This window comes from Gallus gallus, chromosome 20 (genome assembly GCF_016699485.2).
Source record: "Gallus gallus isolate bGalGal1 chromosome 20, bGalGal1.mat.broiler.GRCg7b, whole genome shotgun sequence".
NCBI lineage: Eukaryota > Metazoa > Chordata > Aves > Galliformes > Phasianidae > Gallus > Gallus gallus.
Window position 1 is genome coordinate 962365 of NC_052551.1, and position 26626 is coordinate 988990.

General features: G+C 46.2%; 2 protein-coding genes and 1 long non-coding RNA gene across 7 annotated transcripts in view; 1 reads left to right on the forward strand and 2 right to left on the reverse strand.

Moving 5' to 3' along the window:
• Positions 1-2643, reverse strand: part of SAMHD1 (SAM and HD domain containing deoxynucleoside triphosphate triphosphohydrolase 1) — a 25763-nt gene extending 23120 nt beyond the window's left edge. For 2 of the 3 annotated variants that reach the window (XM_040650665.1, NM_001030845.2), the window contains exons 1-2: positions 2404-2643; positions 2254-2320 (exon numbers count right to left, since the gene is read on the reverse strand). In XM_040650665.1, the coding sequence (XP_040506599.1) occupies positions 2254-2320; positions 2404-2587 (251 nt within the window). In that variant the 5' untranslated portion in view covers positions 2588-2643. Of the gene's footprint in view, positions 1-904; positions 1674-2253; positions 2321-2403 lie in introns of all 3 variants that reach the window. The other variant, XM_046902808.1, reaches the window with a different exon arrangement.
• Positions 2644-2731: 88 nt separating this feature from the next.
• On the forward strand, positions 2732-6199 carry LOC107054815. The gene is made up of 2 exons (XR_001469507.4): positions 2732-3418; positions 5115-6199. It is a non-coding gene; the product is annotated as an uncharacterized LOC107054815 (long non-coding RNA).
• RBL1 (RB transcriptional corepressor like 1) lies at positions 5525-26576 on the reverse strand. 3 transcript variants are annotated; one of them, XM_417312.8, is made up of 22 exons: positions 26384-26576; positions 26174-26307; positions 25865-26065; positions 24697-24761; positions 24476-24604; positions 24198-24358; positions 23507-23556; positions 20753-20939; positions 19763-19929; positions 18038-18150; positions 17431-17534; positions 16880-17017; positions 15834-15998; positions 15537-15672; positions 13877-14143; positions 12738-12916; positions 11688-11864; positions 11090-11161; positions 10644-10728; positions 9296-9462; positions 8152-8316; positions 5525-7907 (listed from the first exon to the last, which is right to left on the reverse strand). In XM_417312.8, the coding sequence occupies exons 1-22, from the start codon at positions 26534-26536 to the stop codon at positions 7737-7739; spliced, it is 3186 nt and encodes a 1061-aa protein (XP_417312.4). In that variant the 5' UTR covers positions 26537-26576; the 3' UTR covers positions 5525-7736. The 3 variants fall into 3 exon arrangements, with proteins under 3 accessions (XP_417312.4, XP_024998151.2, XP_024998152.2); XM_025142383.2 differs by lacking the exons at positions 23507-23556; positions 24198-24358; positions 24476-24604; ... (2 more) ...; positions 26174-26307; positions 26384-26576 and having other exon boundaries at positions 18038-18175; XM_025142384.2 differs by lacking the exons at positions 20753-20939; positions 23507-23556; positions 24198-24358; ... (3 more) ...; positions 26174-26307; positions 26384-26576 and adding an exon at positions 20167-20309 and having other exon boundaries at positions 18038-18175.
• Between the last annotated feature and the right edge of the window lie 50 nt (positions 26577-26626).

Consider the following 26626-nt stretch of genomic DNA (forward strand, 5'->3'; position numbering starts at 1 on the left):
ATATTCAGCCGACTGTCCAACAGTACACTAAGGTCCCTTTCCATCAGGCAGCTTTCCAGCCACACCTCCCCAAGTCTGTAGGGTTGCCTGGGGTTGCTGTGATCAAAATGCAGGACCCGACACTTGGCCTACTGAAACTCATACAGTGAACCTTGGCCCATCGATCCCGTCTATCCAGGTTCCTCTGTGGTGTCTTTCTACCCTCAGGCAGATCAGCACTCCTTCCCAGCTTGGTGTCCTCTGCAAACTCACTGAGGGTGCACTCAATCCCCTCATCAAGATCACTGATAAAGATGTTAAATAGAAGCAGCCCCAGTACCGAGCCCTGGGGGACACCGCTCGTGACCGCCTGCCAACTGAATTTAACTTCATTGACCACAACTCTTTGGGCCCAGCCATCCAGACAGTGCTTCACCCAGCAAAACACACATACACCCATCCAAACCTTGGGCAGCCAACATCTTCATGAGGATGTTGTGGGGGACAGCGTCAAAGACCTTACTGAAGTCCTGTAAAGTCCACACAAATCACCCTTTAGTACTGCTTTCTCAGGGCTCCTCAAACTGCCTGCAAAGCAGCTGTCTTTGAGAGGGTGAAAGCTGCCCCTTCCCCACGCATTCCCTTCCCCCACGCCCCCCCTCCCACCACAGGCAGAAACACAAGAAGCCCACAGCCCCCCATGCCCCTTCAAGACTGACCTGCTCCAGAGACATCAAGCAGACAGCCCTGCTCACCATTTATACTTCATGTGCACCACACCCTGTGCCACAGCCCATGCCTCTGGGATTCCCAGCTCTGCCCCCTGAATGTCTGAGAAAGCGGAACCAGACGTGGGCGTTCGCTGCTGGGTCAACACGGAGCCCCACCGCAACCGGAGGAGACTTCCCACACCCACAGGACTCACCTAACCCAGAGAGGCCTGGAAGGAGCACGCAGATGTTCCCTATGCCGGAGTACCCAGTGTGAGCACTTGATGTTCAAACAGGCACTGAGGTACTAAAAACAACCGGCCTTGGGGAATAAAACACAGGGAAATTATGCAGGTACTCAGGAAGTAATGCCTATTTATTTCTGTGGAAACCACAACAAAGAGCACAATAACACTGCCGGATAGAGCAAATTCTCAGCTACTAATGCCGTGCGTTTCCACCGGGGGTGAACAGGTGAACAAGAGCTGCATGCTGAGCTCGTGGAAGTCTGCCATGGAGGTGATACACAGTTACAGTCACCACTGCTGAAAACCACAGCCCTTCCCCTGCTGCCCTCACATCCGCTCCATAAATGTTCAAAAGCATCAACGAGTGCCATTTTTTCTTTCTTTTTTGACACAGAGGAATTCAAACGCAGCTCTTCACTCCACTTGCACTGCCGCGTCCAAAGCTGCTCTGCCAGAGGGGCACCTCTGCTGCTATCTGCCCCCCAGCAACAAAACGGCACGTGGTACAGGTGGGAAGGCTCAACCTTCGCTGCCATCTCACCAACATCCACCTGCAGCACCGTGTGCCAACGCCATAAAACAGGAGGCGTTACTTTCGGAGCGGCCCTCGCGCTTCTCTGCTCCTTATTTCAGTGACACAAACGCCCCCCGCAGCGGGAGCCCCACAGCCGCCTTCCTCGTGGTTCCACGCCGTTTTTATCCGCGCACTTAAAGACGCCCACAGCCCGACCCTTCTCTGCAAAAGACGGCACCGTCTCAGCCAACGCCTTCCCTGCTCCGCAGCGCAGCTCCTCGCCCCGTCTCGGCCGCACCACGCGCTCCCCCGGACCCGTTTCCCTGCGGAGCTCCGCACGCAGCGGCGCCCCGCAAACAGCGCCGGGGAACCACGCGACTGGAGCCGAAGTGTTTGTTTGGAGAGCTCCGCAGGGGCGGAACCAAAGCGAGCGGGGAAACTCAGCGCGGGCCGCCGGGGACGGAGCGGTGCCGGGAGGGACGTGGCGGAGAGCGGGCTGAGCTCCGGCACCGCACAGAGCCCGGGGCAGGCAGCAAAGGAACGGAACCCCAGCACTGCTGGGATGGAAGGGCCCCCCAGCCCCACCCCTGCCACGTGCTGGCTGCCCCCAGCTCAGGCTGCTCAGGGCCCAGCCGTGGCCTCGGGCACCTGCAGGGATGGGGCACCCACAGCTCTGGGCAGCAGTGCCGGCCGCACCGCCTCCGGGTAAAGAGCTTCCATTCACGCCTGACCTAAACCTCCCTCCCTTTAGTTTAAAGCCGTTCCCGCTGCGCTACCGCTGCCGCCCCGCCCCGGCACTCACCAGGCGTGGGTGATCCGCAGCGCGCAGGCGGGCAGGTCGAGCAGCATGGCCCCGGTGACGCCGCTCTCTGCGGGAACGAGCACACGGTGAACGGCGCCGGGCTCACCCCTCACCCCTCCGCCCGCTCACCCTCCCGCCCGGTCCCGTTACCTCGGAAGCGGCGCAGCAGGCCGGGCTCGCCCACGCCGTTGCGCGAGAGGTGCTGGCAGAGCCGCTCCGTGTCCCACAGCCGCGGGTCGCGGTCGGCCGGGGAGCCGCAGGAGCTCTCGGCGGAGCCCTCCCGCCGCGCGCGCTTGGCGGGAGCCGCGCCCCAACCCGCCGCCGGGCTGCCCATCGCGCGCTCCGCTCCGGCCCCGCCGCGGGGCACTGGCGCCGCCGTGACGTCAGCACGCGGCGCGGCCCCCGGTGCTGTGGCGCGTGGCTCTGCCCCCCGCCCCGCGCGGGAAGCGCCCTGCGGCGCGCGCCCCGCCCCCACCGCCCCGTTCCCGTTCCCGGGGCGACGAAGCAGGCGTGCCCCCCTGCCCGCACCTCCGCCGTGCTCCGGACGCCGTGCCCGCAACGTACCCGCAGCCGTACGGTCGAGGAACGCGCACTCGTGCGCTGGGCGCGCACAGAAAGTTCTGGGAGCGGAGCGTGCGGGGCTGCCGTGAGCAGAGCAGCGCGGCGGGCACTGCCCCTGCGGTGATGGACTTAAGGGAGAGTGAGAACGCTGTGCAACGGCAATGAGGGTGAGGAAACGGGGGAGAAACAGCCCTGTGGGCATCCGAGTGAGGGCAGAAGATGGTCCGGGCGCAGAGCAGCAGCTCCCTGCAGCCCAGGAGAGGCCCACGGTGGAGCAGGCTGTCCCTCCACAGCCCACGGGCACCACACGGAGCAGATCTCCCTTTGCTGCCATGGGGGAACCTGTGGTGCAGCAGTGGATGTGGGCTGAAGGAGATGCAGCCCACGGAGCCCCACAGGAGCAGGGCCTGGGCCGGAGCTGCAGCCCGTGGAGAAGAGCTGCAGGGAGCAGAGGGACCGGGGGAGCTGAAGCAGCACCCAGAGGATGGGCCCCATGGTATCGAGCCACAGCAGAGCAATGCTTGGAGCTGCAGCCCATGGGAAGGCCATGTGGGATCAGTTCGGGAAGGACAGCATCCATGGGAGGGGCCTTTGATGGTATCAGGTGAGCAGTGGCCCTGTTCTTATCTCAGCCCCATAATATATTTCATCGCATTTTCTCCCCCCCACCACAGCGGGTAATAGGAGCACAGCCCAGCAGGCCTCAGGCGTGCAGCCCAGCTCCAAACAGCCTAACACAATTCTGTGAGGCCTTCTGCTCTCCTCCCAGACTCATGGAAGATGGAGCAAAAGCAAAGAAACAAACTCCTCCTAGGCTCTTTGCAAGGTCTCTCTGTGGAGCAGCAGAGCCAATGTAATGCTGTAGCAGTTTGCTTCTATAAACCACCATGGTTTTCTTACTTCCACGCTCTTGCCGGGAAAGCACACGCAGTGCTCAGTGCCTGGCTGAGCCCTTCCACACCGCTAGGTTGTTCCGAGCTGTCCTTCAGTCCCCAGCCCGCCCTGCTGAGTGGGGCAGTGCTGGGAGCTGAGGGGCTTACAGCGGAGGGGCAGCTCATCCCTGTCAGAAAAACAGAGCTGGCACAGAACAAGGAAACAAACGAGAGATCTCGTGGCCTCAATACAAAACCTGCCCACGTGCCAAAATCAGATGGACACAAGGCAACAGGGCCAGGGGTTACCAGTGTCACTCTCTAGTAGGAAGTAAAAGGAGAGAAAGCAAAGGCGAGCCCTGGGGCGTTGGCCTGAGCAGCACAGATTTAATGGGTGAAATGCATAGAAACAGGGAAGGGACAGAAAATACTCATGCTTGTTTACATGTGATAGACGCGCACAAAACCACCTCCCCTCCCTTCTGCTCCTCTGCACTGCGATTCTGACTGCAGGCCGGTGGCCCTGCTGAGAGTCGGGCAAGCACACAGCCAGCAGCAGCGCCCGGTGGGGGCCTTGAGAAACGAAGAGCAAGGCAGGCGGTGGGAGCCGGGAGGAGGGGAGATTATTTTGGTGCAGGGGTTTGTTTGCTCTATTGTTTTACTTCAGACATCTCTACCAGCACTTCCCTGTGCCGATGGGCTCCCTTCAGCAACTGTAGCTGAGCAGTCAGTCAAAGCAGCATTGTCCCATCCAGCTCGTACCTGTTTTTCAGGAACTGCTATTGCAGTGTGTTCAATTCCAGGCAGTGTGCTTCCTGTAAATGAGGATTGCAGTGCACACACTTTCAATTGTTTCTCAAGTGTCAAATCACAAAAACACTGCATGATTCACAGGCCTGGCACATAAGAATGCTTTCTGCCAGGAAACCGAACTGAATTTCAGTTTCAGTTCTCCACGCTGCTTAATCACACTCTCACCCCAGTTTCTTGAGGCCAGATGTTGATGTGCTTGGGCTGTGGCAGCCTCGTGTTAACAGACTAAGTGCCAGCAGATCTGTTGTGCTCTTTGTGATGGTGTTAACAAGCTTTCTGCCCCTGGCTCTGAAAGCTCCAAATCTTATTTCGCCCTCTGTACAGCCCGTGATGCTTTCCCCTTATTGGCAGCTTTATCTACAGAAGGGAAGTTTACAAAGAAACAAACCAGCCCCATTTTCCACCGCTATGCCCCTCAACATCCTCTAAGGCTGTTAACTCCATTGTAACGTGTCTTTTTAAACTAATTTTTGACTCTGAAGCTCTGGTGCCAAGATTTCAGTATGGCTGAATCCACACTACCACACTGCCCCACTTTTTCCTTCAGCAGACACACAGGCAAAGTTCAGCAAGCTCTGAGCACTGAGCTAATGCCAAATTTATGCACGTTCACAGGAAGAAAACCACCATAAAGCCAGACAGTAAAAACCTCAACGCCTTCAACGTACATTTAAGATGCACTTAACTTGTGGGATGAGGGCTGTCCAGCACTGCTCCACGTGGCTGCAGAGCAGGAGCTCAAGAGCCAGGAGCCCACAGCAGTTTAAGTGCTCACCTGCGTAGGGTCACCGGGCACTGCAGGACCGCCCCTGCTCAGCATTTCTTTGCTTACTTCAGTATAAGCACTGCTCAGTCTCTTCTCCCAGGAACCACATCTGACTGAAGGACAAACACCAGAGGAATCTCAGGAGGAAGAGAGATACAGAAGAAATGTGAGGAGGCACAAAAACAACAAAAGTCTTTGATATTACAAGAGATGCAGACAGACAGCATAATTTAACGAATGACCACAGAAAGCAGCAACCTCAGGTTAAAATATTTTTATTATAAAATACATATTTACATGTGAAGGCACTTTAAACCGTTACAGAAGTTTCACATACACAGTTTCAGCTGTTCGGTAAGAACAAAAATGTTTTTTTGTACGGTCACCTACACAGGTGAAAAATCTGAACTGCATCCAGTTGTAGCACATCCATTTTTCTACTGAAGAAACACTGTGCTTAATGACACCAGTGAGGATCTCAGCACCATCAGCTCTCTGCCATTCCAGAGAAGGCCGCAGGAGTGCGGGAGGCATACATGTGGTAGGAAGAGATGGAGGGGGATGCAGGTTGAGGATCCTTGAGGCCCCTTCCAACCCAAGGGATCATCAACGATCTTCAAGGGATGCTACATCACAACCGAATCAGCTACATTCTTACCATGCAATACTGCTGAAAAACCTAACTCTGTTAAGACTGAGCTTACATTCATCAATGAAGGCTGCAATCATCCTGCAAGTAAGGCTAAATTGGGATTCCTCATTTCCCCTGCAGTCCAGGAGGCTTCCAGGGACTGGGTTATGCATTGAAGGCATGTGGTTGTAACAGCAGAGATGAGTGGATCAAGATGAAAGTTTGTTTCTATTGTACATTTTGTCTCACAATCTGAAGACAAATACTCAAACTGAGTAAAATTAAAGGAACTGAAGAATCTGCATTCTGTGCATCTGTGTCCATTACCCCACACGGCAGCTCCGTACAGTCACACCTTTCAGAAATGAGCACCTTTTTTTTTTTAAAGTCAAAAATCAAAAGTAGTTAACGACTCAAAAATGAACTGGTTTGTAAACATCCTATCCTGGCTGAGTAGGGTCCCTGCACACGTACAGTATACATACACTCTCCCTCCATGGCCGCTGGCCAGACTCACTAGCTGGGGCTGTTTGCGATCACACAAGCTTTCTTCCTGTAAGTGCAGCACAGCAGACCTGGCAGCATGTACTAAACAAACCAAACAACAAAGTGAGCAGAGCCCTTAGCACAAATCCTATGGAACTGTTATTTTATCCAGCATCACACACACACACACACACACACACACACACACACACAAAGTACAGTGCTGAGAAGTTTCTGTATGGCTCTAACTTTAAATGTGGTTAAGAAATAAGATCAAAATACTGACTTTTTCAATTTTGGTAAAATAAATCCTATAAAATCCCTCAGTGTTAACAGCTTAGTTATAAGAAATAAGAACTTACACATTTCCAATGAAACCAATCCTTTAGGAGCTATAAAAACCGTATATACAAACATACCTTATCCGATGGGTTTACTTTCAGTGTAGATACTACACAACGAGAGTAAGATCTTAAAATAAAATGCAGAGATACATAATGTGTTACATGAATTTGCACATTTCAACAGCTGTAAGGCAGTTGAAGCCCAAGCTGTCTTTCCAACTGTAACCAACTTGTAGGTCTTCACAGTTATGCTACGATTCCTATCAACAGCTTCTACAGCAAGGCAGCAATCAAGCTTCCCATTGGAAAGGAGCAGCTCCCATGGCAGCACTCACTGGCTTAGGAGAAGGGCAATTCAGACTTATTCTGAAAGGTATCTCTGTGCTTTTTCAGTTGTTGGTGTCCAATTTAAACTGCTGCTGCTTCTGCTTTCTGACTGCTGCCGCAGAAGCGCTCTGATCCATGCTGTAACATACACTTTTGCTGAAGCTCTGGCAGGAGATAACAGCACAGGACATGGAGTCATGCACTTCAGAACCATTCTACTCTTTCTGAGACTGAATCAAACCATTTTCCTCTCCCATTACTCCACATTCTTTTAGAAATAAGGCACTTACAAAGATTCTACCTCAAGTACCAAAGCCTGAGAAACTTCACTGACTTCACTCATTTCCTTACTGTTTTAGTTCTAAAAATAAAATGGTTACCAGAAGCTGAGTTACACTCAGAACTTAAATACTCTACATGAGGCTCATGAAAATGCACCACAGCTCTCTGCAGATCACTCTTTTCCTAAAACAGCTCAAAGAGTACCTTACAGTACAGTACGTTCTCTGGGAATAAAACCACCTTCCAGTCTCCACTACTTACTCCCTAATGTGCTTCCTGCATCCTGTGGAACAAAACTTGGCTGTTGTCTGCATATACCACATCGTATAAGGAACTAATAGCACTACTGCTGTATCAATCTGTTCAAGATAGCTCTCAGATCCCACAGAAAACTGGCAGCTTTAGTGATTTGCTCTTTCACTGACAACATCCTGAAGGCGCTTCAGCAGAACATCATCATTTTCCTGGCAGAGTCGCTTCATAGGGGACTCAGTGTCACTGTCAATTGTTATTGCTCGTTTCTTACTCCTGTGTTCACCTTGTTTTATCATATTGTTGATATCCTTCAAACTCTGTGAATGACAATTTAAGAACAAAGTAACGTGAGTTACTATGATTTCATTTCAAACCTGATTTGGTTCTCAATTACCTGAGAACCAAAGAGTTATTGTTTTGAACCTCTCTGCTGAGCCCATGAAGAACTCCATCCCTCACCAAAGTGAGGTTCAATGGATTCCCACTGAATTACAGCACATTCTAGTTGTGAGATCAATTCATCTTCTCCCAAATGAACCTTTCAACCCTTTTATTTCCTACCTTGGAAGGGCTCCCATTGAATTTATACAGCAGTGCAGTTCGAGGCGTCAAGCAGGCACCGTTCTTGTGAGGTGAGACGTACACAGAGTGCTGCTGAGAGATTCGCCGAGGAGACACCGGCTGCTGCTTAATGCTGGGGAACGGAGACAAGGGGGGGGCTTCCATCTGAAACAGAGGATGAATCCCCAGAGGAGGTGAATCGGAAAGTACCAAACAGCAATAACTTCACCAAAAAGCAACGTAACCACACTTCCAGGTTTTCCGTAGATCATTTTATCCTGTAGCAGTTGGACAACCAAGGAAGCGTCTACAGAACCCACAGAACAAATGTATGAAGCAGCTCCAAAAGTAATGCCTCCCATTTTATGATGTTGGCCCCTGACGTCAGAGGCAGATGTTGGTGGGATGGCAGTAGGGGCTGAACCTTCCCACTGATATCCCATTCTATTTTGCTGTCATAGGACTGATGGCAGCAGAGGGACAGTCTGACATAACTGCATCTGACGTGGGAGTGCACATGGAGCAAAGGGGTGAGACTGACCTCCTCCGCGTGGAAAAAAGTGGCACGCAGGGACATTCATCAATGCTTGTGAACATTTGTGGAGATCAAACAGTGGATGTGAGCGCAGCGAGTGGTGGGTGGTGTGTTTCAGCAGTGCTGACAGTGGGCCATCCCTGCTGGTGCAATTATTTTTCCCACCGCCCTTTGAGCGCAGCATGCAGGCTCTGGTTCATCACTGGTGAATGTGTGCATCCAACAGCGGTGAATATTTTGAACAACAGTGTTTTGTAGAATCTGCTCTATCCAACAGCATTATTGTACTCTTTGTACCTATTGCAGTTCCCATATTAATAACAGGAGGCATTGCTTTCGGAGCAACCTATGTATTTTTCAGATGTGTTAACACAGATGTTCTACAGCCGCTTGAGCAAATGAGCACTGCTATGTAAACAAGATGAAAATGGGGTTGTAAACTGAACTGCACAGCTCCTGAAGGGCTGTTAACATTACACGTAGCATTATTTGTCACTTCATGATTTCTGTAACCATGCCAGGTAAATACAAAATAATGAACTGACACAGAATGCTAGGAATAAACCAGTGTCTCATTTTTAGAGCAAAGCTCCACTATATTTTACTTACTACATGATCCTGGTTTGTGATATCGTACTTCAGTGCAAAAGATTTTACTCTTCCTACATAGACTGCATTGTAAAATTTAATGAGATCTCCTCTCTCCTCTGTTCCCAACTCAGTGGAGTTCTCCGCTGCTGATCTTCCCAAGGAATTACCAGTTTTCACAGATGAGTCTAATTACAAGAGAAAGCGTCAGATTTTAGAACACAGTATTAAATTGACTTCTTCAGATTTAAATTTGTAATATCCAACTGACAAGAGCTCGTTCACTAATTGGTCAGCTCCTAAGATGAACTCATGAAACACACCTCAGACAAAGATGCACTGTAGGTAGTTATGAACATTAGAAGGAGTTAGGAATCACTGAAATGGATAATGCAAATCTGTGCTACAGCTATTTCCAGCTTAGGAGTAAGAAGTACAGTAGTATTGATCCCCCCCCCCCCTTTTTTTTTTTTTTTTAAAGGCCTAGTAAAAAGCCTTTTTTTTTTTTTGGTTCATCTTTTATGGACTTCTATACAATCCCAGTACAGCAATAAGGAAATTAGCCAGGATGCTGAACAGTGCTAAAGGTACTCTGAACCTTCACCTTTCCAACACTCAGCATGTGTGCTATTCAAACTTGCAACAGCGCTTTAAGCAGTCTGACAACGTGCAGCTTTTAGCTTCTGTGAAACTTTCTAGTCACCAGCTGGCAAAAAAAATAGCTTCTTCTACTCGCACCTACTGCAAGGATGCCATGACACCATCTTTGTCATTCTGTGCTGGTTCAGTGGAAAAAGCTGCAGTTGCACAGCAAGTTAATATTAATCTCTTGCCTACTCAAGTCAGGCCATTACTGAACACAGCATTCTGTTTCATTCTCCATACTATTGACTACCAAGCAAAACAAGAACGCAAAAGAAAGCCTCTCGTTATCAGTGCAATATGAAGTAAAACATTAAAAAAAATAAAAACCTTCAGTTTGTATCTGTAATTCTTTAGTACGTCTGCCTTGTGTTACAACACAGAAGTCAAAAGTCGTTAAAAACAAGGAGTTGATACAAGATAAAGGAGACACTAATCTATTAGCAACACTCAGGCAGCTGCTGGACAGGATGCTGAACTTACAGGTTTTTTCCTTAAAAAAAAAACCAAAACAAAATTAAACATTTGTTCCAACTGGAAAAATGTTTTCTCTCTCGTAACGCAGGAGGGCAGTTGATAAAACAGTTTATTTTTCAAAAATATACTTATTTTCCTTCAATATATTTAAAGCTCTAAAACTTATTTCCTTTCTCATTATTACTTGACAGTTCAGTTCCATAAAAGCATGCAAGTACATTTCAAAAAAATACCAGATTTCTTCACTTACCTTCCGTCATCTGTACATCTTGGTTTGCATTTCTGTCCAAAAGGACATTGGCAGAAGTATTTCTTAACAAGACACTCCTATAAACCTACAGGACATGGAGGAGAGAAAAAAACATTATTGTCAAGAAAAACAGAAAAGACAGAAGATCAGGCATTGGAATGGCCTGCCCAGGGAGGTGGTGGAGTCACCAACCCTGGAGGTGTTCAAGAAACGTTTCGATGTTGTACTGAGGGACATGGATTAGTGGGGAAATATTGGTGGTAGGTGGACAGTTGGACTGCATCATCTTGGAGGTCTTTTCCAACCTTGGTGATCCTATGAGGTGAAATCCATCCGAGTAAGAATGAATATAGCAATGAAGTTGACTTTTCCTTTATCATCAGAATCGTGTGAAGGCCACCTCTGTCTAACATTTATACAAAGGAAAGGTGCCATCATTTACTCACATGGCTGTTTGCTTGTGGCTGATTCCTGTAACTTTTCATTATATCCTGAAAAGTTCTTTCCTCTTTGGTAACCTGGAAAAGAAAAGGCTATTAGAGACAGAGAACAAAGAGAAAGATAGGGCTGCTCAGGTGCAATGTACTCAATTAGCCTCCTTGTACATAGATCTTTCATAAGCATTAATATGCTGATGGGCTGGGTCTGATGATGGGAATATGAACAAAAATACACACTTCCATGCTCAAGCATTCTTTTTTTTTATTATTATTATTTTTGATAGTAAAGCTATTTGTTGCCTAAATTAGACATTATTCCTTTTCCAACTTTTCTTCCTGTGATGCTAAACATTTAAAAATGAAGTATTATTCCATCAGAAGATGTATTTGTGAATTTGAAAATTATATGTCTTAAGTTTTCTAAGTAGAAGATGAGGAAATACTCAACAAAACACCATGCAGGTAGGTAGACACGCATACATACAATTTCAGTTTTCTTTCAACATGTCAGAATTGTTCATTTGCTACAGGACTTGGTTTTCCAGCCATCCAATGTACATTTTCAACTGAAATAAAACTCTCATTCCTTCAGCCTACATGTTACCTTTGCCATGATATAAAAGGCACAGAGGAGAAGCTGGTCCAAATGTCTGTCCTTCATTAGATCAGCACAATGAACCAATGTGAATTCAAAGCATGTCCAGATCTTCCTGCGCAAGTCATTGGAGACATCCAACTTTAAACACAGGTCACGCAAACGCACGCTTGCCAGGTGGTAAACCTAGAAGAGAAAGACACACAGTAATGAATTAAGCCAACTGAGCTTAAGCTATCCTGCAGAAGTGAAAGTGAAATACTAAATTGTCAACTCTGTTCAAATGCTGGATGCTTATAGGAAACCTGATTGAAAATATTGTATTCTTTCTGTATTACATCACTCACTTGCTACAATGGGATGCATTCAACCCTCTGACTATGATGATCCAACCAGTTCTTCATCCACCAAATAGTCCAGTCTTCAAATCCATCCCTCTCCAGTTTAGGATATAAAGGAGAAAATCTCTGAGAACAACTTCTTTAGTAAGAATATATCTCCCTGCCCTAAAAAAAGTTTCTCTGAAGCACCGAGTTCTTAACCTACTGCTTTAACTCCTCATCATTTGAAAAAATTCCTTCCTTCTAGAAGCTTCAAGATAGCATGTTTTTCATCCCTGATTTCTGAAGCCCTGTGCCAGCAAGATCAGCAGTACTGGGGAGATCACAAAAATGCAAACAAGAGAACCTCCTGCTACAGGATCCAAAACACAGCAGTTTTGAATGACCAAAACACAGAAGGGCAATCTCATTTTTGATACATCTAACTCTTGCAAATGTGGGAGGCAATAATGGGAATTACAAACTGACAATGTTTCCTAAAGAAGCTGCTAAACAAAAAGGAAAAAAAAAACCAAACCAAAAACATCTCATGATGGCGCAGGGCAGATGGTGAATGGGGTTACTGAATTCTCTACAATGGCTTTTCCCTTCTCCTCCCAGCAGTATGAGAATTCTTCAAGCCAAAGACAATGTATGTGAAGACTGAAAGGTAATGTAATGCACAGAGTTGCAGAACAGCCACAGAGGTATATCACACCTTTCTATCAAAGATGCTTACCTTCCTGTAAAATAGCGCCAAGGATCCTGTTTTCTTTGGTTTGTTTCCTGATGAGAGATGCACTTCTTGATCCTGATTCACCTGAGGGTGGCAGGGATCCTGAGCCTCTATTTTAGGTGCCTGACCTAGATTCATCGCAATGGGTATCAATGTGATCCCACCCAAATCGCCTGCGATACCTGGAGATGACACATGCATCCAAGAAATGAACTGCTTGCTGCCACAACAACGCATAGTAGAATTGCAAATCCTAAACTCTTTCACACATATTTCATACAGAAGACATTTCTTCCTTCTATATCGAGCACCAAGAAGATCGAGTCTTCATAAATGACAGAAAAGTACATTTCTGGTAATGCTTAAAGGAAGAGTATGATTGTGAATTATCATTTCTAGAACTGTCTTAAAAGTACAAGGCTTACATGAAATTACAATCTCTGTAGTCAGTGTACCACTCTGTTGGGAGTGGTGGGCGTTCATGTTCATTTTGATATTATTTTGCAAGTCTGACTATACATTGTATGCAGTCCATATTAGTTTTTGTAGTTGTCAAGTTCTCTTAATGAATGTCTCTTTAAAATAAAAAAAAAAATCACTGCTTTTCATGTTTAATTTTCCTATATGAAGACACAGATTTTGAAATTCAGAAAGGCTACAGAACCTCATTTCTCATGTATCCTCGTAAGAAATAGTCAAGCATCGGTTCCAGTAAAACAAAAAAGCCAACCCCCCCCAAAAAATAAATGCAACCCCCCACTATTTTGCTTAAGGTCTACACACAGCCCTCATTCAGTAATTTCAGAGTCTTTTTAGATTACAGTAGACAAAAACTAAAGCAAGCAAGAATGAATCACTATTAGAGTTGAGAAACAAACCAGTGCTTAATCTTTGATGAAATTTAACTGGAAGGAACTTCACAACTTTGCTTGCCAGGTGGAATCTTCGAGACTCTTGTCAGATATCAGATTAAAACACAGAATGAGATGTTAGTACAAAAGCTTAAGTTCTCGTGCCGTGTTTGCTTGCTTTGTTAATGCTCTCTTAAAGGAAAAACAGATACAAGATGTATGGTCCATCTAGTCAGATCTTAAGTGTAAGCAAAACATCTCACAGGGAAGAAAACCAGAAAGAACTCATACCATGCAGTGGAATAGTAACTTTCTGTCCTGGTTTTCCTGCTACTGTTGCTGTTGTCACAGTCAGTACTGTCTGCCCAGGAGAGATGGACACATTTTCAGCAGCAATGCTTGATGCTGGAGCAATTGTCAGCTTAGTTCCCTCTGTTAAAATCTTTTCCATCTGCATTTCTTTGGGACCGTCATCTCCGAAGAGTCTTCTCTTGGCACTTCCTGCTGTAGGAGAACTGTAGCGCTCATGCACAGAGATTGGTGACAATGGCTGAGTGTCTGGTGAGCAAAGGAGAAAAAGAGAACATCTTCAGTGGAGCAGCTGAACAGGAATATCTCTCTGCAGCACAAGAAGAAGCTATCTGGTCAAACTACAACAACAGACTGAAATGCATCAATTCTGGTTAAGAAGTAATCTCACAGTTCACTGTTTCTTGGCAATATGAATAGAGACCTACAGTTCTTCAACTGAGTTCTGTTACTCTCTAGTTATCCCAGACAGTTTGGTTTCATAATTTGATAGCAAGAGGAAAGACAGGAGCAACCAAGCTACCAGTGCTGCTTGTGGGCAGAACATTTCCCAAGGCACAGAAGCCTTCTGGCTAACCAGCAAGGAGAAACCAATGGGACGCCTCACTTCCCCTCTGCCAGGATGGTCTGCTGAGGCCCAGGAGCAAACAAACGTTTCCAATCCCCATTGTTTTCCATCTGAAGTTAGGAAGAATACTTGGTATCTTATAGATGGACAGAGATGTGTGAGAACCTGGTACTATTTCCAAGTTGCTTTCTCTTCTACTGAAGAACTCACCATAACATCTGCATTAACTATTAATACATCACTTCCCTAATACACTTGAGTATTTAAAAAAGAATAATAATAGAAAAAAAAACAGTTGTGTAACATGATTTGCCAAATGAACACAAAAGACAACATCATCACAGTTATGGACTTATGGACTCCTGTATGGGATACGGTGAAAGCAGCACTTCCTAACAAGCGAAGTTGGAAAAAGCAACAGCAATCCTGCCACTAACCCTTCATCCTCACCCTTACGGAACAGTTCTACATGATAGCTGGGAAGAGCAAGGCAGTTCTTCAGAGGAAAAGAATACTGCAGACAAATTATCGTCCTCCCAATCCTACAAAAGCAAGTTCAGCAGGAAGAGGACTAAATGCAGTTTTGTCATCTCAATATGCAATAACAAGAGGTGACAGTGGCAACCATCACTGAACCAGCAGAACAACATGCAGAGAGACCGTGGTCTGAAGGATTAGAACAGTAAGAATGAAACAGAGCTACCAAAAATGCTGGACACTGTAAAGAAGAGGTTATACTTGAAGGAGAGGAACCAAAAATCCAGTCCAATTCATTGAGAACAACAACAACAAAAACCCCAAACAAACAGCTCCAATAACAAAAACCCTCACAACCCTAGCAAAGACTGCAGAGCTACCAGATGACAACCCACCCTACGAGTCAGGTAACCCTGCACCTATACAAAGGCATGTCCTGCTCCACTTCACACACAAAGCATGATGACCAATGACTGCTGCTAGTAAAACACACCAAGGGGTTGACTGGGTGCCCCTAGACTTTTCCTTGATCAACTGAGACTAGAACTAAATAAATAAAATCACACATCCAAAATACATGAGTAACTTTGAACATACCCCGCCTTAAACTCCCGCCAAGATCTGTCCGAACCTCTTTTACTCGAGGATGAACTAGAGGAGATATTGGCATCATAGGCAAATGCCCAAGCCCACTTCCTCCATTGCTTGCTTCAAAATTATTGGGAAATATTACCTGAGAAATAAGAAATACCAGCGTAAGATAACAAATAGCTTTCCTTTGTCCCAAATCTTTTTTTCTGTGTAAACTCTCCCATTTGAACAGTGTTCTGTATAAAGTAGCAGTAAGAAGAAGATGACAGTTTTTTTTAATAAAGGGGAAAACAAGTAATGTACTTCTTCACAGGTGGGAACCCTGTTTTCAGAAGCCTGGAGAGCAGTCCAGAGTGCTGAATCCCGAGTCCAGGCAAGGCTCTCAAGAATTTGCTCCTCAATGCTGTTGAGGTGCTTCACCATGTCTCTGGATAGTCCTTCTTCAGACCGAATCAGTACTTCAATTACCTAATAGTAACAAGGCACACACATCAAAGCAAAGTCATATCACTCCTGCTTAACACGATCAAACCATTATTCATTTCAGGACTCTGTTCAAAACTTCCCTTCAAGGTGGAATGCTCCAGCATCCTCCTCACCCTTGAACCCTCCAAGCTCTTTCTGACTCCCCTGAGCAACCCAGCTACCACAAAGACACCCACAGAAGCAGATTCCTCAAACACTCTGCCCTGCACACCACCCTTCCTCTATTGGTTTGCCTTTCTGATTTTTCATCTTATGTCACACCTCAACAAAAGGCCTCTGCACCTCTGTTCAACATCCTACTTCTACATTTCAGTACAGCTGTGCTGTCCTGTGTCCATACAAGCACACAGATGTACATGAAATAGACATATCAAGCCCAAACACATTCCTTTATATCCATTTAAAAGTACAAATTACATTTTTTTTTTTACTCCCTTTGCTAAAGGGGATCTGGAAACGGACAGCAAACATCCCTTTAGCAGAGAGTAACTCCTCACAGGGTGCCTTCAGGCCCCCTCTCACACTGAGCACATACAGAAGGAATGTACAAAGCACATGCTGTGTTACACACAGGCAGCATCAGATTCAGTTGGGCCCATGAAAAGAACTAGAAGTTTATTAATAAAAATAAAACATTATAGTGAAGTGCCATTTACAAAACAGCTTACTTGCTTTACATTTCATCTTCAACTCAAACATCACACATTCCAGGTAGCGTTAAGGACAGGCAGGATTTAGAATAGGCAAGGCACACGTTAACATCTGTCTCTCTCCTACCTGACTACTAGGAGAGCACCACCCTGTGAGACTGTCAGTCCAGTAATGTGCCACTTTCAGTGCAGATTTAGACAGTATGTATTTACCTTATAAAAATAGAATGGCCTGAGGTCAAGCACTTCGATTATCCAGGGAAAGGTGCGAGGAGAGCTGTATGCAAAAAGCACAATCTCCAAGCAGCATGCCATGAGGGAGCGGTGAAACACATCTTGTTCCAAGAGAGCCTTAAGAGATGAGAGATGATGCCAACAACCTGAGCTTATGGAAATGGAGGCACATGTATGCTAAAAGCCTTCTAGGCGTAATCACATGTCTCAGTATTAATCTAGGAAACCACACACTGCACAGAGCCTCCAAAAAGCCCAACTTTTTAGGGTGGGAAAAGATGGGATGATCCATTACGTTCATTATTATAAAAAGCATAATTAATATAAGATATAATGAACATAATAATGGCAGATTTCTACAATTTTCAAAAGTAGTCAGATTATATTTAAAAGAGAAACACATGGGACATGTGTAACATTAACGATCTGTGTGGGTTGCTGTCTGCAGACGGATCTGTGCTGGAACCATCCAAACATATCCCCCCCCAGAGGACTTATGAAGTGTTCTCTTTTGCTGGTTCTTTACTTACAGTCATGTCCTTCCCATGCAGTCTTCGCATTTCTTGTACCATTATAGTCTCCAAGATCTTATAGTACAATATTTCTGCCAGTTTTAATCTGTTTACAGCAAAATCTGAAATTTAAAACCAACACTGATGAAGCCCTGTGCTGTTTCCACAAACGGCCTCAGTCTGCACTGACCCATACTTGGCCTTCTCTAACAAAACACAGCACACGTATACGCATCCTGCAAATGCAAACAGTATCCTTCGATACATGCTAGTCACAAGAGCAGCACGCTATTCTAGAAATACTGGAGAGGATTACTAATACTTATAATTAAGTTATTTGGAAACAGTTGCAATGCATTTCCTAGTCATACTCCATTTCCTTCAGCTTTAGGAATACAAGTCTACAATTCTTGTTAAAATCTCCAAAGTTTCAGCACTCTCCTGGTTATCTCCTTTTGAACTGTAACTTCCTTTTAATTTTGTAATAAGATATTATTCATCGTAGTGTCAACAGCAACAATTTTCTGTTTGAGAGTGCTGACAGTTAAAAAGAGCTCCCACGCACTGAGATGGCACATGGCTGAACTTTACGTTCTGAAACATCCCATGCATTTCACCTTCCTACCTATATGAGATCCTGGCAGTTCGTCTGTTGGCTGAGTGTAGCTGCGACAGAACGTCTCCCCTATCTCTCTCACTCTGTTCACGATGCTTTCTGCAGGGTTGCGTGCACAAGACCTGCAGGAGAACACAGGAAGCAAGCCTTGGCTGTGTAAGTAAGTGTCCTGTTCCAGGCAAACAAACAAACAACACTGGTTCTCCCGAGCTTCCTGTTGGACAGTAACCCCAATATCATAAATACCAGAGGAAAAAGATCACATGGGAAGATTGTTTTATCTCCTGCTGTATAGATTTTAGAGCCAATGTAGGAGAAATTGAGAGGTACAATAGCACTTTCAGGAGAAAAATGTATCCAGTAGGAGCAAGCTGTGAGAGCTCAGGAGAGCTTTCCGAAAACAAAAGTAAGGCAGAAGGGAACTGATGAACCCCTATCATGGTTCAGAAGGAACCGTATCTGGCAAAAGGAACCAGAGAAGCTCTCCATTTGGAGAGGCTCCTTCTGAGTGCCTCCATATTCAGAGAAGCTCAGGACTGGTATCAAATGCAGACATTGAGTTATGCTGAAAAGCCAGTGCTGCAATGATGGTTTCATCAAACAGAACCTTCGAATTGATTAAAGTTATTCTTCCAAGGAATTTATATTTAAAAGAGAGAACATTCAGAAGCACAGACCGTTCCACATAGTCAAAACCACAGTTCTTCTATTCCTCCCAGTCAGCCAACACATATCCTAGCATCTGTGGAACCCAGATTCAAGATGAGCAAAGCACTCAACACATTATCAGGCTTTTCTCAATGCTCATTTAAATTTTTATATTTACATCTCTTGACAGACAGGTTATTACTCGAATGAACGCGTTTTTCATTAGAGATTACAGACACATTTTAATAGTATAAAGGAAATAACATCAGACTTTCATAAAACACCTGCCAAATGGAAATGCGTCCTCCCAAGCATTTGTAATCCCAACTTCTAAGGACATCTGTTAGAAAAACCTTCAAAACAGACATAATTCCAAAGATGAGAACTAGAAGTACCATCTTCATCTATCCATGAAGGTTGCTATAAAACACCACTTTTACATGTATATTAAGTGCTAATACTAAGCACTCATTATTACTAAAAGTAGTAATAAATAAAAAAATCCAGAGCCCATACACCACTATACAGCAAGACTCCGCTCTGTAGAGTTAGACAAATGCCCAACAGCTCTATAATTATTTACTATTAATTTTTACTTGTTATGAAGCAACACTGGTCCACCTTTTAGTGCTGCGCTGTTTGCATTTATCTGCTTATGCACCAACGTTTTCAAGCGCGTTTCACTACAGTCAGCACACAGACGTGCATCTGGGAGGCTAAAGCACAGGCTGATCTGCAGACCAGGGCGTTGCTCTCAGACATTGTGATGAGGAAAGCACGGGAGTGCCTTCAGCAGTCACTTAATAAGATTTCCCAGTATCATACATTGGCTGAAAGGGATGAATGAGAAGATGGTGCTGGTCACCCCTCAGGGATGGGATGGTCCAGCTCTCCCCCAGAACAACAGACCTTTTAAAAAACAATGTTCTACTTGATATCGAGACTCCTTAACTGGAAATAATAGAGAAACACAAGCAAAAATACAATGCGGCAAACAAAAAAGTGCTATTTGAGAAAGAAAGCAGCCCCAAGCATGAAAAGATGAGTTTGCACTTGTAGGAAAACAACTGCAGTGGATGTACTTACTCAAAAATAGCCATAAGTAGCTCACTAGGTGCATTTTTCAGCCCAGCCACAATGTTCTGCAACCGGCTCACACTTTGTGTGGCTGAGGCAACAGGAGTGATGACAGCTTCCTTTTCTCGTAGGTATCTTCTTCCAGTCAGAGGAGTTGAAGGTGCAAATGACCTTTTCTGGGAGAGAGATGGATAATCAATTAAAAAAAAACAAAAAAAAAAACCAACAGAAGTGGTACAGAAACAGCATCTCCTGCTAAATCACATATAAGTTTAAAATAACACCATTAAAAAGCTGCCAAAGAAGGCTGCCAAATCTGTGCTCTCAGAACGTCTGAAAAATTAGTTCCTTTTCCCAATGCTGGGCTCCTTAAATTCACATAATCCCCTTATCTAAGTTTAAAAAGTGATCACCTGGGTATCTTCTCACTTCACTGTCACCCACTTCGTTAGACGCAGTTCATGTTTTTAAACAGTCAAATACTGACTCTACTTATAGGCTGTTGTTTGTAACCAAAGCAGAGGAGTCAGGCTTTGGTAGGTTTCATGTCTTGAATGCTAATTTTCATAGAATAGTATACAAGTTGACTTCTCCTGTCATCAAAAGGAAACACTGAATTAATTGGTGTGTTTTCCTATGTAAAGTTTTCATGGCATTCTTGCTGGGTATAAAAGAAGCATGAAAAAACTCTAAGTCTATGTATGGAGGTCGTAACTACCTAGACATTTTTCCTGGACAAAATAATACTATTTCACATACGGACACGCTCCCACCCTGCTGAAGGAGCAGTTGTTTACTGCATTACATCGCAAAGACAACACCACACTTTCCTCTTAGCAAGACTGCCTGACTAAGCCTGCAAGTGGCATTCCCCTTCTTCCTCCCAGTGAACCACTCAAGGAATGCAGCTTTTCCAAGTGTTCAAACTGCATACGATGACAGGAAAACCTGACTCCAAATGAAGGAGTACTCCTCATGAAAACAAGTTACATGAATCACCTTTTCGAAGTGCTGCTGAAGGTGACACTCCACGTGAGCTCTTGCTGCTGTTTTCCCCACTTGCAAATCTGCAGGAAACTTCCGAGGGGTGCCGATTTCTTCCTCAGCATCTGCTCCTAGGAAAACTCTCTCGTCAAAGTCACCCACTGTTAGAACATACTCTTCGTACTCTTTATTCAGCGCTTTGCTGGAAGAGAAGCCAAAGTTTTGCAGCAAAGGTTAAACTGCTGAACAAACACAAAACTGAAGCCAACACAAACTCAAAGCTTCTAATGCTCTCAGCAGCAGTAGTGCTTGTACATGGAGCTTCCCTATGTGAGCAGCCCGCTCACAGCCCTCCTTGGCTGCCTGAAGGCACCAAACCTCCCACAACTGCTCTTCTCCCACCAGTGCTTCATGAAATCATAGAACGGCTTGGGTTGGAAGGGACCTTAAAGATCACCTTGCTCCAAGCCACCTACCACAGACAGGGATGCCCCATGCAGTGCACTAATCTCAGACAGTGCTGAAATCAAGGCAGCAGGCTCCACAGCTGAATTGCTTTACACACACACACACACACACACACACTCTATCTATATATTCTGGACAATTTTTCTATCTGCTGATCCAGAAACGTTGGGATCTTGGATTGCATCCTAGTTTGGCAGGTTTCATTTGCTTCAAATGACATTAACCAACACTGACGTCTTCAGAATTATTACATTTCCCTTACACCTACCTAAGGAAGTAAAGAAGAACTACCTTTCTTAAATGGTAAATAGCATTAAATTAGTCCCACACACTCTACTGTGTGGAAACAGAAGAAATACTCCCAAACGTTTTGAAAACCTGGTAGATGCACATGGAATATGGGACCACGAGGCACTTGGTGACACACTCCAAGGCTGCCGCAGCCTTTTCCCCACTTCCATTCCTGTACCCATTCCCTTCTGTGCTGTAAAGTGAACTGACATAAAATCTCATAGCAATGTGTAAAGAAAACGGAACAACTCTGGGCTGGGAATGGAAAGAGATCTATTATACCAGTGTTGGTATTCAGAAAAGTATGATGATTGCACAGGTTGGGTTCTGAATTGTACATGAAGAAAGCACCGTGCCATGCAGTGAGCTGAACAGCACGGGAGACATCTGTGAGATGCAGGGCAAGTCCTTCAAAAGGAAGAGAATCCAGATGTGAATGGAGCTGTCTCCTTGGGGCAGCGGAAGTCTAAGTGCAGAATATAAAATGCTGACAGAAACTCCCAAATCAAAACATCTGCGGACTGACTGAGCTTTGTTACCATTGGGTGGAGCTGTGTCTCCCAGGTCCCCCACTGCTGCTCAACAGTTTCCCAGGAAATCCTGATTTCTTTGTCAAGAGGAACATAAATAAGCTGAACTTCAATATGTTCCACTGTGAAATGTCAATGAACAGAAAACTCATCCTGATAATAAGTCACTGGGCTCGCACAGGGAGAATGTGTCTGAGGTGGAAGCACACTAACAGTTTTGAAAGAGCCCATCAGAAGTCAAAGCTCTGTCCAAGCAGAGCAGCAGGAGCTGCATTAAGCAAACTATGTCTGAGCTCTGCTTTGGCCGCCTCAGGCTCAGTGGCATCCTCCCTCAATGGCACAGAGCAAGGGAAATTGAAGCTTCAATTCCTCGAATCACCACTGACATACCATGATACTGAACAACTCCTTTGGTTTCTTGATTCCAGCTAACCTGCGTGTGGAAGAGGAACATTTAACCTCACAAAGGCTGCGGAGCCTTCCGTGTGGGCAAAAACATAAGACAGATTTCCTCAGATGTCATTTAATAAAGAATAGGGAACACTGCCTTATTTGACATGACAGTAACTATTAACACTATTGCTCTTAAAGCAGGAACACTAATACAGCTCACTGCTCCATAGGGATCAGAGCAGCACTTCTATATCTGAATGTGATCCTCACCGTTACAACAGTGCAGTCACTGCTCACACTTCTCAGAAAGCAAACGGATCAGTTAAAACCTCACCTTGCAAAAATGAATTATTAGCTACTATTGGAAGAGGAAAAAGCTCTTTATGGGATCCAGAACAGAGCAGCTGTGACTCATCTTTTCATTTAGATTAGTTTTGAGAATGAGATGTCAGAAGCTCCTGAAACAGCTCCGCTCGCCTCCCCGGAAACGCTCCACGCCTTTCTTGTGGCTTTGCAATTGTTGCTCCTTTTTCTCTGGAGTTCTCCCACTGCACTCACAGATTTATGCACTTAATTGGAGACTAATAACCAATCCTAAATACCTCCCTATTCACATACAAATATTGAGGTATGCACAGTAACACACTCATGAACTTCAGAGCTTTGATTTGCATGAGACTACACAAAAGTTAACAGCTGCCAGAACACAGCGTTATCTATGCTGGAAAAGACCCTGAAGATTAAGCTCAGCCATCAGTCAGCACTACCGAGCCCACCACTAAACCACATCCACACACCTGCAATACCTGTAGGGATGGGGAGTGCAGCCCTGCCCTGGGCAGCCTGCTCCAGTGCCTGAGCACCTTTCTGCGACCTGACATTAAGGAAGAAACTCTGTAGCTCACCCTCTGTTATTGGAGGCATTTCAGACCAAGGAAGCATTTCAGCAAGTAACAGCATTGGTTCTCAAATCACCAAAGGCAGTGAGATACAGTAAGATATGGAAAACGTGAGATTTAGCATTCAAAAACCCATACTCAAGAAACAAAACCCAAGTCCACGATTAAAAACGCACACTATAACTTACTTATTTTCTGTAAAATTGCAAAGATCCAACAGACACTCTCCTTTTAAGATCTAAGAATAAAAAAAAAAAAGCAGAAATATCTTACATAATAAATCAAAACCATTCCTTCTCTAACAACATGTCAGCAAGATGGTCCTTGCCAAAAGCACAATGAGCATAACCAGACTTTTCCTTTTGCCCAGACCAAAGCAGCACAGCGCTGTTGCTAAGAGGCACAGGCCAGGCCAAAGCTCAGGTCTATCTAAGCTGTAGTATCTCCATGGAGCTTGGAGAAGTTCTCCAGGAGCAAGACCACACAAAACAGTTTTTCCATCTGTGACCCCAACCTCATCATTCAAAGCACTGTTTATCCCAAGACATACAGTGGAACCCAGACAATCATGACAGCTGTTCCACAACACCTTCTTTAGTTAAAAAAGGTTATCACCCACGATACAGCCTCCATACTGCCAAGAAAGTAAGGATTCTCCACTGACATAAAAAGCCAAAACAGAAGGGGCCCTACAGCACTCATTAGAAGGGAGAGTTCAGTTCTGCTCCTGCTGAAACACATACAGAGGAACAGATCTGAACCAACACAAGTCCACACGCCTACCAGAGCACTTTCCTCCAGGACATGTAGGATTTCAATGCTCAAGACAGGACTGTCTGTATGAACACTATCACACATCCTTCAAATAGTAATACGTACCTTCCTATCAAACAGCTTTGAAATGTATGGCTTGAAGTAGTGTTCCTTTATTCCTTTTGCTTCTACAAGAAGCCCATCATGCAGCTCACACAGCGTGGCAATGATGCATGGAGGGTCTTCTGAGGCTTTCATCTCTGGTGCATGGAAGTCAGCTGGTAAGCCTGGGAATGCGGTGGGAGAGAAAAAACAAAATGATGACCAACCTTCAGCTTCACTTAAAAAAGGATAACCAAATGAACAAAGTGTATTTCGTTTGGAACAACCCATCCCCACCGTACCTTTAAACGATGGATTCAGCAAATCTCTTCGATTTGGACACAAAATGGCATTTGCAAAAACCAGGTCCAAGCAGCACAGAAGCAGATGATAGGAATTTACTAAATCGTCCCCAATCATACGGAAATTACCTTTAAGAGACAGCACATCACGTCAGGCAGCACAACAGGATTTCATAACTCAGAATGCACGCAAAACACACGGCTGCAGAACGGGAGCCTACCCTTAGTGTACACAAACAGGGTCCAGCAGAAGTTGAAGAGATCCTTAACACCACACAGCACCCGCCTGTCAACGAGAGGGGCAGGAGTCAGTCCCTGCTTCCAGGAAGCTGAAGCGTACCGCTTAGCAAGTTTCCTTCTGTTTCCATGCTCAAAGCAACAGACAGAGCCATCACCTCACAGGTGCACACTAAGGCACACCGCAAGATGCAGGCACACAGAGCAGCTCTCGCTGCAGCCTCCTGAATAGCTCTGCAGAGCTTCCTGCACAGCATCACCGACTGCTCTGAGCCAACAGCTGCCCGTGGTGGGTGCCCCAGGCACATCGCTTTGGTGACGCTGTGATTGTGACAGCAGTCTCACACAGCTGCATGCAGCGCAATGCTGAGAGCTCTTATCAATTGCAGCGCGTCTTTCTCCTAAACGTTTTTACATCATGCATCCTTTCAAAACATGCAACTACAACTTGCACTGCAGCTCTTCTGGTGAATATTCCAGGAGTAGAGATGAACCAAAACCTCCTGACAGAAACTAACGGTGCAGTCATGCTAACAAATGCTGCTCCGATGAAGGAACATGAACGGAATGCACAGACGTTTCTCCTCATACAGATGAAGCAAAACTGGCTGCAGCAGCAGCAGCTCCCTGCCCATTTGAGCACAAGGAGCTAGACCAGAGCGGGTTACCATAAATTACCCCCTCACATCCAGACATACATGAGGCAGCAGAAACCCCGAGCACAGAGCCAGCTCAGCTCCCTCTGCTGAAGGTCTTATCCTCACCAGAGCTACCAGGGACAGCCATGCAGTCAACACAAAGCAAAGACGAAGCCCTTTAATTAAGAAGCGCTCTGTGCATCAGGAAGACAACACCGCCAGTTACTGTGTGTCATACGGATGAGCACATTGGCTGCAGTTTTCTCCCACGGAAGGGCCGGCGCTCACCCGGCAGTCACGTAAAACAGCCGCACAATGCAGCCCCACTGATGCAGCACTGTGAGCAGTGCACGGAGGGACTGCAGCCCGGTCTCAGCCCCCACCTCGTGCCTGCACTGAGCATCCCTGCGTGCCCGCTCAGTCACTTCAGGACTCAGCCTTATTTTTTAAAGCACAACTAACGCTCTCCTTATTTGTAAGCCTGTTGCAAAGCCACACGAGAGCTCCCCGCTACCTCTGCTTCCTGCTCCGTTGGGGTTTCGAAGTTTCTTCGTTAGGGTTTTGAAAGATATCCAAAAATATCGGTTCAAACTTCCTGAAGATGACGGTGGACACCTCGAAGTTCCTCTCCAGCCTCTCCACCCGCTCCCGGAACTCCTGCGGCACGTTCGACATGTCCATCCACTTCTTCATTTTGCTAAAGAACTGAATCAGGCTTAAAAGGAAAAACAAAAACAAAAAAAAAAACAAACGACAAAGAAAGCGTTGCGTTATCATCGGCTTTAACCGGCCTTCGGCCTCAGCGCTGCCCCGTGCGGCGCACCTGAGCCTGGCGGAGCGCAGGATCCGGGTCAGCGACACGCAGTTGCCCTCCATCACACCGCTCCCCACGGTGGGCAGCACGCTGCGGCGGCACGCGGCGTACAGAGCGCAGGCCAGCCAGTGCTGCGCGTCCCCCTGCAAGGCAACGCCGCTCGTGGGGCCGGGGGCGACTCGCCACGGCGCGGCCCCACCGCCCGGCCCCACCGCCCACCTCCAGGCTGTAGGTGCCGCGCAGAGCCGTGAAGTCGCGGAGCGCCTCGGCCGCGCTGCCCGCGTCCAGATTGAGCTCCCGGCACAGCCGCTCGATGGCGGCGCCGAGCTCGAGCTCGGGCTGGGGCTCGGGCAGCGGCTCCGCGCGGGACATGGCGGCCCGGCACGGCCGGCACGGCGCCGCGCTGCGCTCTGCGCGCCAAAATCTCCGTACCGGAAAGGGCGCGGCCACTTCCGGCGCCAA

Coding starts and splice junctions, on each gene's coding strand:
- RBL1 (XM_417312.8), bottom strand. CDS start 26,536: ATGTCCCGCGCGGAGCCGCTGCCCGAGCCCCAGCCCGAGCTCGAGCTC. Junction 26,308..26,383: donor GCGGCACCTACAGCCTGGAG/GTGGGCGGTGGG, acceptor GTTGCCTTGCAG/GGGGACGCGCAGCACTGGCT. Junction 17,018..17,430: donor TGCATGGGAAGGACATGACT/GTAAGTAAAGAA, acceptor TCATCTCTTAAG/GCTCTCTTGGAACAAGATGT.